General features: G+C 35.8%; 1 protein-coding gene across 2 annotated transcripts; it reads right to left on the reverse strand.

Moving 5' to 3' along the window:
- Positions 1 to 275: 275 nt before the first annotated feature.
- On the reverse strand, positions 276 to 3,087 carry LOC141626905 (uncharacterized). 2 transcript variants are annotated; one of them, XM_074440491.1, is made up of 3 exons: positions 2,975 to 3,087; positions 2,801 to 2,874; positions 276 to 2,594 (listed from the first exon to the last, which is right to left on the reverse strand). In XM_074440491.1, exon 3 carries the CDS (start codon positions 1,574 to 1,576, stop codon positions 422 to 424), a length of 1,155 nt encoding a protein of 384 aa, XP_074296592.1. In that variant the 5' UTR covers positions 1,577 to 2,594; positions 2,801 to 2,874; positions 2,975 to 3,087; the 3' UTR covers positions 276 to 421. The 2 variants fall into 2 exon arrangements, with proteins under 2 accessions (XP_074296592.1, XP_074296593.1); XM_074440492.1 differs by having other exon boundaries at positions 276 to 1,544; positions 2,975 to 3,037.
- Positions 3,088 to 14,437: the final 11,350 nt, after the last annotated feature.

Genomic DNA, 14,437 nt, shown 5'->3' on the forward strand with positions numbered 1-14,437 from the left:
ACTTAGAAATTTTTTTATAACAAAAGCCTTAATGTACTTTTCATGTAGAGCATGTTGGATTTAGTGGTGAATTTATTGTGTTTTAGCGTGCTACATTTACTGATATGTAAATTTCATGTAGAGCATGTTGGATTTAGTGGCGAATTTATTGTGTTTTAGCGTGCTACATTTACTAATATGTAAAAAAAATGGTGTTTATGTAAGTGGAATGCAAAAAACAAGTCAGATAAATGCGGAATTATCCAAAAAAACGCCCAAGTCAAGACACAAATAAATCAAAATAATAGTAGTTTCAAATTATATTAATCATTAATAATAGATCCATTTTTATACTTTTTTTTTTGGCAAAAAGGTATCATTTCATTTCATAAAAGAAAGAAAACTACAATTTGTAAGAAATAATCACTAAACAACCCTTAAACTAGGTACACAAACTCCCCACCATAGATGAGAAATGTTTGTGCTTACTAAGCATGTACATTCTTACACTCACTACAAACTTCACATCATTAATAATAGCTAGAGCAAGAGACTCCTTTTGATGAAAAATTCGACTCTTTCTTTCATGCCAGATTTTGTAAACCGCAGCAACAAGAGTGATTTTAAACCAAATTGTTATCCAATCTTTGTTGTCCGCTTGTTGATGAATCCACTGTAATTCAGTCACCAAGTCTCGTGGTTGATGGCTCAAACGCAACCAAGATAAGAGCCCTGACCAAACTGTCATAGAGAAAGGACAGCCAAAAAACAAATGCTGATGGTTTTCCTGAGCCTGTTTGCACAGACAGCACCTGTTAGCCAAATGAAATCCTCTAACCTGCAGATTATCCACAGTAGCTAACTTAAGCTGAACAGCAAGAGAAGTTATAATTCTATGGCTGGGAATTATTTTTGGATGAAGCAGCACAGAGTACCAATCCTCTTGCACAGGCGCAACAATAAGATAGTCATATAACTTGCTGAAATGCAACTTCTGATCAGTAATGCAGGAATTCAACAAAAATTTTGCTGCTTGAAGTGAACCAGCTTTAGCTATCAGATAGTCTCTAGCAGCAAGGATGCCTTTAAAGCTGGAAGAATACTGAGCTTTAGACTGAACAGTCCAGATACTGTCCTGCTTCAGCACATAAGCCTGATGGCATTTCACCCACAGACCCTGGCCATCTGCAGAAAGAGATCTAGTCCAGTTCAACGGCAGAGTTATGTTCCACTTTTCAAGATCTTTGATGTTGAAGCCTCCTCTATCCCAAGGAGCACAAATATTGGCCCATCTTTGAAAAACAATCCTTATGTTCCCCTCAGGTATCCCCCCAAAAATTTTTTTGCAGAGCCTGTTGATCTTTTTCACCACCTCTTTAGGAACCAGACAACTGGAACACCAAAAATTCTCAAGTCCAAATACCACAGCATTGATAAGCTGTATTTTACCAGCATAAGAAAGTAGGTTTGTTGTCCAATGTTGTATAGAATACTGAATCTTAGTGATGAGGGGATCAAATATAGTAGCAACATATCTGGAAGGGCCCAAAGGCATTCCTAGATACCTGAAAGGGAAATTTCTTTCAGAGCCTGTCATTTCTATTCTTAATTGCACTTATAAATAATAAAACTGGTGATTACTGTTTATAAGAATTTATAAAAAACAAAACTGGTGTTTAACGATACATAAGCATCGCGACAAAAATAAACTTAAGTCAATCATAATAAAACTATTTAATGAGAATTTTAAAGTGAAAGCAGTTTTTTTATGTGGGATAAAAATATAGGTATAAAAGTAGTGGCCAATGTGGTGTAGTTACTGACACCATATGCAGCTTGACCTGATAAATGGGTTATTCGGATCGGGTCATTTCGGATCTAGTGTTTTTTGGATCAACATGTTCTCGGGTCACTTTTGGGTTGGGTCACTTCGGATCAGGTCATTTTGGGTCTGGCCGTTTGGGTTATTTCGGATCATGATTTTGCATTAATTCACTCATTTCGAGACATTTTAATTCAATCGGGTCATTTTGGGCACTCAAGTTGGGTTACTTCGGGTCGGGTCGCGTCTCTTCGGGTCTTTCGGGTCGTTTTTTGGTCTCCGATCAACTTTATTGAGTCGGGTCAGCTTTGCCAGGTCTAGCTCCAGTTAATTTATAAGTGTTATCCTAAAAAAATAAAGCAACTAGATCATTATTCAATAAACAATTCTCCTATCTTTCACTATAACTCAGCATATAACCATTCATAAACTAATCACTTCCAGTTTTCCTATCTTTTACTGTCAGGACTATATCACGCATGGAAAAGGGTAATTCATCAAGAACAACGGGCAAGAAGAGAAAACTACATGGAAGGCAGTCAGAGAACAATATATTTTCTTTGAGTTTAATACTTCTTCCGTCCTAGTCAATAGTTATCTATTGTCTTTTTATGTGAGGGATCGAAAATTCAATCATAGATAAACTATTGACTAGAACAGATGTAATACAATTTTTCTATTACTTTATCATAGTTTAAAGTGGTTTTTACAATAATACATTTAAATAGGGAAAGATGACTTATCTTATATGATTGCATCATTGTTATAAATAGCTGCGAAGTAACAATGCAAACTGCAAGTAAAAAAAATAAGCTTATCATTATAGTAAATTAATGAAAAATATCATAGAATTGTACAAATTTCCATTTAATAATATGTACTAATTAATCTTAAAGAGAGATAAAAATTACATCATTCTATAGGTTTTTAAATTAGACTGTCCTACATGTATGAAAAGGCATCTTTTAAGAGTGCAAAAAGGAGATAGACAGTATTTACCTTTTAATATTAACACTTGATAATGTGCACCCATTTCAGTTGTAGTATAGGAATGTATCTCATTTGTGAGACATCTGAAATTAAAATAGCAAAAAAATTAGTGCAAGTAAAAGCATTAGCATAATAGAGATCTCAAATTTTGATAGATGGGATACTTAGCTTAAGCTGACTTACCAAATTTGATTGTATCACTGTCGAAAAGAAGTGCTGCATTTGCAATCTGAAAGTAAACAAATTATGGGGTTATTGATAGGTCGTTATGTCATCACTAAATCCTATCAAACAATATATCACCCAACAAACAACTTAGAAAGTAGTAAGTAGGGATCGAACCCGAAAGACGGTTAACAACCAATATAAGTGTTGCAACGTAAGGTACTTGTAATAGTGTCAAGGGTGTCACAATTGATTGGTATAAGATGAGTGGAACAACTATAACTAAAACAATGGAAATAAAATGTAAACAAAATAAAAACAAGAGCAAGTAAATGAAATAAGGGTGAAATCAATATGAGAAAAACACTAGAGTGTCATCGGTTCATAGGAGTGATTAAATGGTAAATCTAATGGGTATGAGTTTGGTTTGGTCAAGATCATGGTATAGTAGAGCCAGAACTTTTGGTCCTGCAACTCAAAGGTCGAGTCGGGTTAGCTTCCGCATACACCCGGTCTTCCCACTAACTTAGTGCATGATCTAAGAATCCCCGAGGCTTCCGATCTTACGGGTTTTATAGAATAGGTTGAGAATCATGCTAGGTTGTCAATCAAGCATTTCATCAAACATAACATGTGCACTAGGCTAGAACTTACAACAACAATTTAATCAACCAAATTAACTCATGAAGTATGGATCTGCCCTTTAATCATTCCCTCTAATCCCCCATTAACCCTAGCTAGGAGACTACTCACTCATTATCATGTTGACCATGCAAATAATGTTGTCAAGCATCATAGCAATAGTAAACATGATTAACAAAGTAACGAAATAACAATGATTAATAAGAAATAAAGTAGAGATTAACGAATTATACCAAACTTAATGAAGAATTCTTCGATAACAAGACTAGATTTAAGAACTATTGTGCAAAGATTAAGTTAATTGAAAGATTAAGATGATAATTAAAGTAGTTGTTCCTAATTATCCTTCTAATAATGTCTATAAACCGTAATGGAATGAGGGGTATTTATATTAATCACGAGGTTACAAGGCTAGTTAAGTAAATATACATATAATCCAAAGGCGAAGAAATAGTGCCCCGCTCGGGTTGGTAGTTGAACATGGGTACATTGCATGAGAACCCGCCCGGGTTAGGGTGTTGCTCGCCCGGGTTGGTAGTCTGCTCTCCCGAGCTACTCTGGGAAATCCTTCCTTCTTCAATTGCTGCTTTATAACCCGTAGGGGATGGCCCTAGGTTGTGGGGGCTGACTTCTTTTGCATCAAAATCATGCCAGAGCCTTTAGTTTCCATCTCCTCTTTATGCTTGTTCATTAGTACCGTCAATTTAGCTCCTAAATGCTCCATAAATGCATGATTTCCGCCTATTTTGCTTCCTTTCCTACAAATGGGCTAAAATTTTATAGAAAATCTAATAGGAAGCTAAAGACGCCGAAATGACCCTAATAATTACAAAAAAGTATGAGAAACGGAGTTCGAAATAGGGTTAAAAGTGCGCTAAAATGAACCGCATTAAATATTCCCAAATCGAACCTTTACTCATCCCGAGTAAAGAGGTGACTAAAAACTAAGACCTTTATTTAAATTAACTAATACATATCCAACACGAGACAATTTGCGAGTCTCACTCCGCCCCTTCAACTCACAACAAGACATCTATGAGGTAGAATGCCTTCTTGCAAGGCAAGGTGTGGCTTGGCAAAATAGCGATGCATCCTACATTAAGCAAATAAACTAATCAAAGGATGCATCTACGAAAGAATAGCCACTTTCCTCATCTAAGTAGGGGAAATCAACTGAAAGAAAAACAGTTTAAGGGTACACACTCCATTATAGATATTAGTTCTACAAACCACCAAGTCCAAGAGGATATAAACAAGTTACCTCCAAGTGGTGTCAAACTAGGCTACTATTATCCACAATCGCTAAATGCTTTCATCAAGGGCGATCGGATAAGGTAGAATGATGATCTCTATGATGTTAGTGGCATATGACATGATAAGTCTCGAATTCTTCACAAGTGTAAAGGTCATGTATCATCCCAAACTCAACAAGGTGGCATAACAAAAAGGTTTTTGGGAATGAAGTGCACAAGTCATCATACAAATTACAAAAGTGGATTAGACTAGCATTCAAAATTTGACCTCATTAACCTTTCACATTCAAAACTTTAAGATGGGGTTTGTCCCACGCTTGCTAGTGCCCTTTGCTTTCGCCAATCGCTTATTAAGCAACCGGTTAACCTCTAGAAAATAGCTTTTCAGGGTGATAATCACTCTGTCTTTGCTCGGTTGAATTCACAACTAAGTAGGGGGCCCAATTCAATGGATCCCCTCCAAAATCACATCGAAGTTGTACGCCTTCATCAAAACAACAAAATTTCGCAAATTTCAACATTTCAAAACACTTTGAGGTTTCCTTGGAAACTAAAACAACTCCACAACACAAAATCTTTGAGGTTAACCAAGTCTATATCACATCATAGGGTTGGATAGGTGACTCACATGCAAAACCATTGATTATGCCTTATCTTATGGATCAAAAGATACTAGTATGACACTACCTAGGGTGTCATAAATCTATTCTAGTAAACAAAGTCTTAAGGAGAAAAAGTATCTAGAAGGGCCTATATACACTTGTCAAGCTTCCCAATAAGGTATTTCAAAACTTTTTACGTAAATGCAACTACATGCCATGATGCAACTAACATATATACAAGTCTAATGCATATGCAACTAATAACTATATGCCAAGTAATCTAATGCATACTCCAAACATCACATAGATACAAATCGCAATATCAAAAATTCACCGCATTTTCATTAACATAAGGGTACGAAGAACAGATTAGAGCGATTATACCATGCGGTTCTTCATAAATCCGTTAAGGATGTCTCAAATGTGTTGTAATACCTATGTGAGAAGAGAACAATAGCATACAAGTATATAAAATTCTACACTACTAAAGTAAACAACATATTTTTGATTTTGGATTTTCAAATTTTTAGGCATTTTAATTTTTATGAAATTAAAGAACATATTTTTGAAATTTTTCAAATTTTTAAAGCGATTGGAAAAGAATGCTAGTGCAATGCATGAATTTATTATAAGTGTAAATGCATGAACTAATTATGTGAATGCATGAACTAAGACTAAATGCAATACTATATGATATATATTACAAGTAATTCAATCTAAACTAAGCTAAGTGGTGCATGCTTTCGATTAGGTTGGAGAGCTAATTTGAATTAACTCGGGTTCCTTGTGACTAAACTTCCCCAAAGCGATTAAGGCTAAGTGGAGGAAATTTGGCCACAATGTCATGCATAAATGCAATTGTCATTTTGGATTTTCCTTGAGGAAGCATTAATTAGTCTTCACCTTGATGTTGCTACGGTGGAAAGTCCTTTGATGTTGCTAGAACAAGAGTCAAGAAAATTCGAAAACAACACTAGAAATGCATGACACATTGTTAAAGGTATACTAAAATGCAAGATAGATTAATCATGAAAGAAGATATAGAAAAGGAGACATATAAAAACCATTGCATAGATGCTAGGTAAGTTGTCATCCACTAAGCTCTTGTTGTCCTTCTCCCTCAATATTCTTACCTACCACTATCCATTGATGCACCATCATGGCTCTCATAAGAAAAGTCCACAAATTCATTTCCTTCACTATCTACCTCAATTGTCCCTTGGTTCTCCGCCACTTCTTCCCTAACCACCGCGCTTCTACCGTCTCCATGAGCTCCTCCATGATCTTGGGCCAAATTCGGGAATAACAAGTTGACTTGTGCCCATGATGGAAGCAAGATAGAAGGGTCAATATGTCCTTGGTGAGCCATCCGATTGAGAGTGGGATATAAAGCATTGTAAACGTCCACCCTATCTTGGTACAATTGCCTATAAATTTTTTGAAGTAGTCCAGTTGCAAAATCATCATTAGGCAATATGTTGGGATTGGGGTGTTAGAACGGTTGGTATTCAAAAAGGTAAGGTGGTATAAAGATGGGTTTCAAAGGTCTATTGTCTTCTTGGGTGCTTGGCATGGGTCCTTGCCTTGGTATGCTGTTCATTTGAGGGGGAGTCATGATCACTATTTGGTGAGGCGTGTCTTGGTACGCCCTCAAACACATTTATACCCAACTACTAGCATAGCAAGCAAGTCGGGGTCGATCCACAGGACGAGGGTACCAAATTGTTCAATCTAATTATCGTTGCACTTAGGGTTGTCACAATTAAAATGGGTTGATGATTCTAAACTAATGAAAGCGATGGAAGGTAAACAAGCAATAAAACAAAAATGATTAAAAGCACTAGGATATCATGGTTTCATAGGGGATTCATGGTGGTGATCATACAAACATGTTTCCATAGCTGCAAGCAATTAATATTGTAGAGGAACCTAGTTAGTTTATGTCTTACGGTTCATAGGAAGATTTGGGTCCCGGAGCCGAGTCGTCTAGACTTCACAACACCTACAAGTCGACCTACTTTCTTCCTATTCACTTCTATACATGGTCTAACAAGACTCGAGTTGGTTTATATCTTACAAGTCTTTTTTAAAAGATAAGAAATGGGTAAAAAATGAAAGGTTTCATAGTCTAGCATTTCATCAAACATAACATGTGCATAGGTTGATATTACAACAAGCAAGCAATTATAAGATAAGATATTATATTAAGTATGGATCTACCCCCATGTTATAGTTCCCCTAATCCCACATTAATCCTAGTTTAGTAACTACTCACTTATTATCATGGAAAACATGTATCAATGGTGTCAATCATCACAACAAGTATAAACATGATAAAAGAGTGAAGAAATAAGCAATAAAGAGTAAAGAGTAAAGGAATTATACCAAACTTAAGATGAACAATTGGAAAGGAAAGAATATATAGAAGAAAACTTGATTGATTGATGAATAGTTGTCAATTCTCCAATATTAACCCAAATAATCTTCAATTACCCAATAATACACTTGAACAATAATTAAAGAAAGATTAATGTGTAATTTTGTGGAATAATTGAGATTAATCTATTCTAATCTACTCCGAATGAAAGCTTTGCCTCTACTAAGATGGCTCTCCTCTTGATTATTACAAATGGTGTATATATAGGGGTACATCATTAGGTTAAGTAAGGGTAGATTAGTAAATAACATGCTTAAGTGTTGAATAGAGCTTTGCAAGTCCCGAGGGACATGCGTGGATTGAGTAGCAACTCCCAAGGAAATCCGCGCGTCCTGGCCTGAAGCACGCTTAGCCCTGTAAGGGGATCGCTCATCCCGAGTAAAAGACGCGCGGACTGAGTATCAACCCGAGCGGGTTGTTCTTGATCCGAGCAGATTGAGCTGCAAAATTTTCTTTCTTGCTATGCCTATGATGCTTCTATATGCTCCTTATTTCTAACATCTTTGGTCACCATTATTGCCTTTCCTTCATACTAGTCTATCTAAGATCGTCAACAAGCTTGCGAAAATGCACGAGAGACGAGGATTAGCCTCAATATCTTCTTTCCTACAAGACATATAAAATGCAATAGGAAAGAAAAATAGGTAGGAATTGACGGATAAAATGGCCATGAAATGCTCTATTGGTATGCAAAATAGGTTCAATTAGGGGACTAAATGTGCGCAATTAAGAGTCACATCAAACATCCCCAAAACGAACCTTTACTCGTCTCGAGTAAAGAGGTGACTAGAACTAGACCTTTATTTAAACTATCCTAGTAATAATATAACCGATGTGAGACAATTAGCGGGTATCACCTGCCCCTTCAACTCACAACAAGATATCTATGAGGTAAGATGCCTTCTTGCAAGGCAAGGTGGAGCTTGCCAAAAGGGCGATACATCCAAGCATTAAGCACAAAAAACAAGTAATGGATGCATCTACAAAAGAATAGCCACTTTCCTCATCTAAGTGGCGGAAATCATCTACAAGGAAAACAATTTAAGGGTACACACTCCATCATAGATATTGTTTCTCCAAACTACTAAGCCTAAAAGGATACCAACAAATCACCTCCAAGTTGTGTCAAACTAGGGTACTTCTATCCTCAATCGCTAAATTCTTTTGTCAAGAGTAGGCTCCCTATGGTGTTAGAAACACTGTAGGATCGCGGAATTCCCCCTCTTGCCTAGACAAGAAGAAGGATCGTCCCATTCCACCATGCAACAAATAAGATCAATAGATTAAAAAAAAGGATTCAAAGTGTTTGAGTTTCACATTTGTAATTTTCTTTTTGATTTGTTTTTCCCCCCAATTTCTTGTGGCATTTTGACATTTAAGAACATTTCTTGCCATTTTTTTTATGTTTGGCATTTTGATCATTGGCAATATTTCAATTTTTGCATTTTTTTTTTGAACATTTTCAAAGTAACCCCATTTTGAAGCAAGGGTACTTCTATTAAAGCATAGGAGTCTATTTCTGCTCCTCTTTTCATTTGATGCAATTTGGAAACATTTGATTTCGATTTGGTACTTGAACTCAATTTGACATTTTTGTGCCCATTCCCTTTTTGTTGTCAAAACATTGATAATAGGAGTGAAAGAACGGTTGCATGGCATCAAAGGTCACCTTGGACTAAACGGTAGCCAGGGAGTTATCACACCACAAGCTACTCTTGACTAGGCCTTAGTCCATGGGTCAAAAGATACTAGTATAACACATCCTAGGGTGTCTTGAGGGTATTCTAGCAAACAATGTTTCAAAGGGAAAAATTATCTAAAAGGGCCTTATATACACTTGTCAAGCTTCCCAAATAGGCATTTTCACAAAAATTTTCTAACCATGCAAACTAAATGCCATGATGCAACTAACATATATACAAATATAATGCATATGCTTCTGTCAACTAAGATGCCATATAATCTAGATGCAACTCCTAACAACACATAGATACACAAACCGCAACAACAAAATACACCACATCCTCCTTGACATGTAAGCCCATCCTCCTCATAAATAATGAAAAAAAATTGAAGGGAAATAGGGATTAGAACGATCATACCAAGCGGTCTTCGCATTCTCTTGATAATGCCTCAAATGTATTGTTGTATCTATGTGAGAAGAGAACAAAAACACAAGTATATACAATTCTACACTACCAAATTAAAAAAACATGTTTTTGGTTTTTGAAATTTTCAGACTTTTATGGATTTTGTTTTTATGAAATTAAAGAACATATTTTTGGGTTTTTTCGAAAGTTTTCAATTTTTTTTGTATTTTGGAATAAAAATTCTCATCCTCCACTTTATTTTGGACATTGTCCTCAATGTACATGTAGGAGTACGAATGAAAAAGAAATACATGTTTTTGGATTTTTGATTTTATGGAAATTGAAGTACAAATGCAATGATATGATATGATATGAATGAATACTCTAACCAAATGCAATTCTATATGACATATATATAACAAATGAGTGTAATCTAAACTACACTAGATGATGCATGTTATATGTAGATGCTTGGGTCACTTATGATCAAACCCCCCCAAACCGATTTAAGCACTATTTCTAGTGTAGAAAGGAATAGGTTTGGTCATTAATTAGTGACTATGTATGAATTCTAGTCTATATGCAACTAACTATATGAATCATGTGAGATATAATACAATGCAAACTAATCTAATCATATGAAATATGTTACAATGCAACTATACATGAGAGATAGGGAAAGAATATCATACAAATGGAGGTGGTGCAGTTAAGCACCTCTAGCCATCCTACTCATCATCATCGTCATCCTTGCGGTTTCCACGTCCGCTAGATACTCCTTGGTCATAGCCTCCTCCTTGGCTAAAGAATCCCCCACTTTGGTCGCCAATGTTACCTCCTTGGTTGCCATAGTTAGGGAACAAGAGATGTGGTTGAGCCCAAGATGGGTGAGGGCCTCTAGAGTTGATGTACCCTTGTTGAGCCTTGTTGTAGTAGGAGGGGTATTGGGCCAAGTAGATGTCAACCCTCCCATTGTGCACTCCAAGACCAAAATTTTGCATGAGCTTCATTAACTCACTTATGGATGGAGCTCTCGAGTCTTGAGGAGTGAATGGTACATGTTGTGATGGGTAGGGTGGAGTGGGTAGATAAGATGGTGGAGCGGTAACCCATTCCGGCAACTCGCGACGTCGATGAGGTGCTTCTTCTTTTGGTGGTGGGTTATCATGGATCTCAATAGGGAGGAGGTAGCTTGGCCTTGGAGAATACCGGCTTAAGCGGGACTCGTGGGTGGTATGTTCCACCCCCTGAGAATATGTGATGTGCAACCGTTGGTAAACCATTCTACACTTTCGGCCTCATTGTATCTACACCAACGATGGTGGTGGAAGATTGCATCTTCATCTATCAAGGTGCTCCCCTTGAGCTTTTCATAGCTTCCATCAAAGTGGAACCCGGGGCAAAGTGTTGGAGTAAGTGTCCCCGACAATAATGCGATCATATTGTTGATCATATTGAGATCACATGTTTAAATCTCATATTAAGAATACATGAGGGAAAGTTATACTTCTTAGTCAACTGGTCCACACATATCGATAATGAATGGCTGACTAGAGTTTGACCTTACTGTCGTACGACGGTGGTGACCAGTTGATCCCCTAAGGTCATACTTATAGGGTAATGCTCTTAATTGATTATTTAATTAATCGTATGCCGATACTGGTTAATTAAATTCCTTAAAATTGACGAGTGATTTTGTGAGTAAAATTACGTGTCTTATTGTAATTTGATTAAATAAGATTCGGTCTAAATAATCGAATTGTTTTATTGCTTTGATTAAATTATTATTTATGAAACAATTAAAATATAGAATGAATTGCCTATTATAAATATAACAAGTTGTGATTTATAATTATATAACCCATTTTAAGTAATTGTAATTGTGAATTACTAAGTTAATTTTGTATATGATTTATTTTATTTAGATAATGATTTTTAATTTTTTAAAAATGAATTATTTAAATGACATGTCTAGGAACATGTCCAATTTGTCACACAATACAAATTAACAAATTGACAAAGTTAAAATGGGTCCATATTATACATATGTGCCGTGTAAAATGGGAGAGGAAGGAAAATTTGTGTTTTTTTATTTTAATTAGTGGGAAACATTATCATTGCCTACTAATTATAGGCTTTTAAGCCTACACTCTTGTGAAGAGTAACAAACAAAAGCATTGGGCACTCTACCCATGCTAAAACCGGTTGCCTCCCCCCTTATACACTCAAGTAGTGTATTTTTCCTTTACACTAATTCATTCTTATTAATTTACAACTTGAGAAAAATAAATCTCTCTAGTTTTTGTTGTTGAACAAAAATAATAATCTCACAAAATTCTTCCTCTTGACCGATATTTTCAAGAGCAAAATAAGAATTATTTTGTGTCTTTTAAGGATGTTTTTATTAATACTAGTCTCTATTATTTTAAACTATTAAGGGTATTATCTTGGTACAATCCTTGGGGAGAGATTCTACACTTGAATCTTGTTCATCCATAAGGAAAGCTCAAGAACTAGATAAGGTAGGTGACCTTACTAGTTAGCCCTCATGTGCTCAAGTTGATGGAGCATGTTGAGACCTTGAAAATGCAAAAGGTAGAGATTCCCGAGGAACTCATCATTGATCGAATTCTTCATTCCTTGAACAAGGTTAAAGCATATGTCCAATTCAGGGTGAATTTTAATATGCAAAACTTGAAAGTGTCCCTCGATGAATTGCACAAAATTCTTGTGCAAGACGAGAGGGACATGGGGCTAAGTGCTATCACCACCAAAGATGTGCTCAATATTAATCAAAAGAGCAAAGGGAATTTCAAGAAAGGTGGTCACAAGGGAAAGAAGCAAACTCCCTATAAGAACAAAGGAAAGGCTTGTGAAGCTAGCTCCTCAAAGCCCAAGAAGGGTGCCCCCTCCGGGGACAAATGCCACTATTGTAATGGTGTTGGGCATTGGAAGAGGAATTGTCCTAAGTACCTAGGCGACATCAAAGCTGGAAAGGTTATTCCAGTAGGTAAATAACTATCCCTATCTTTTTATGTTTCGATCTCAACTTTTCTATTTTGATACAAGTTGTGATGATTACCCCCTTTTTATTGTAATTAGGGCATCCTAGCAAGGACAGGGGCAGAGAAAAGGGAGCCTAGAAGATCTTGATGGAAGCTAGATGTAGTCGCCCATGGTGCTAGATCGATGGAAGCTTGGCTTTATTTTGTCTTTATTTTTATGTTGTATTTTGAAATTTTTAGAACTAATTTGATTTCCTCGTTCGACTTGGAAATTTGGTTGTTTCCTTAAACAATGGCTGTATATTCGATATTGGTGACATGGTTTGTAACCCAAGTCACTTATTTTATGGTATCGTTTGTTCTAAAATTTGTCATCATACACTACTTGCTTCGAAAAACATTAAGATTTATCGACTTAAATTGATCAAATAGACAATTATAACGGTTGAGTCATTATATGTCCATTAGCTATGAATTAGATTCTCCTTATGCCTTTGTGACCAAATTGTCACAACTTACTTATATAAAATCAATTTTGAAGTTATGATTGAGTTGATGAACTCACACAAGGGAACGTTGCCAACCTTATTTGATACACCTATCAAAATTAAATCACCTAGTTTATTTTATCCTTTTAATATGTCTCTATTAAATCACTATTAAGTTGTTTTGTGGCTCAAAAGCGATCTTTGAAGAAAAAGGGCATTTTTTCCTAAAGATAGAGTGGGAGTGAATTTAGCCACAAACTCTTCGCATAGAGGAGACCAAAAGAAGATGTTCTTGAGGAAACTACGTGAGGAGACCAAAACAAGATGTTCTTGAGGAAACTACGTGAGGAGACCAAAAGAAGATGTTCTTGGATTGTAAGATTTTGATCGATGGAGGGATATAACTAGAGACTTTAAAATTCGACATTTTTCTTAAGAGCCTTATGAAACTAAAATGATTTATATGCAATTAAATGGATTTATTTGGGATTGTTGAGACCAATCCAAGGAAAATAGATATTTATATTTAAAGGTTGCATAGAGTGGCATGTAAATGTCATGAAAAGCTAAGTTAAGTGTTGACTATGCTAAAGACTCAAAATCATTGCTACACTTCATTATGAAATAAGTAAGTTATTAAGACCACTTTCCAAAATGGATATTTTGAAAGAGATATGTGAATGACATATATGGTTTTAACTAACACTTTGAATAGCAATGATTATTTCAATTCATAAAATGTTTCGAATGAGTTGTCAAAAACGAAACATGTGGAATTCAGTGGGAGTCGGTGATAGTCATGTTAAAACATGAAGTTTAGTGGGAGAAATCATCCTTCATGTATTGCATAACACATTACTCATTGGGAATGACGAGCATATACTGTCTTTTATAACGAAGTATTTAGGTTTTCAATTATGGATGATATCGGACATCATGTGGATCTATTAAAACATGGGATGTT

This window comes from Silene latifolia, chromosome Y, assembly GCF_048544455.1.
Source record: "Silene latifolia isolate original U9 population chromosome Y, ASM4854445v1, whole genome shotgun sequence".
Taxonomy (NCBI): Eukaryota; Viridiplantae; Streptophyta; class Magnoliopsida; order Caryophyllales; family Caryophyllaceae; genus Silene; species Silene latifolia.

Excerpts from the sequence above, each read along its gene's own strand:
- LOC141626905 (XM_074440491.1), bottom strand. The coding sequence starts at position 1,576 with ATGACAGGCTCTGAAAGAAATTTCCCTTTCAGGTATCTAGGAATGCCT.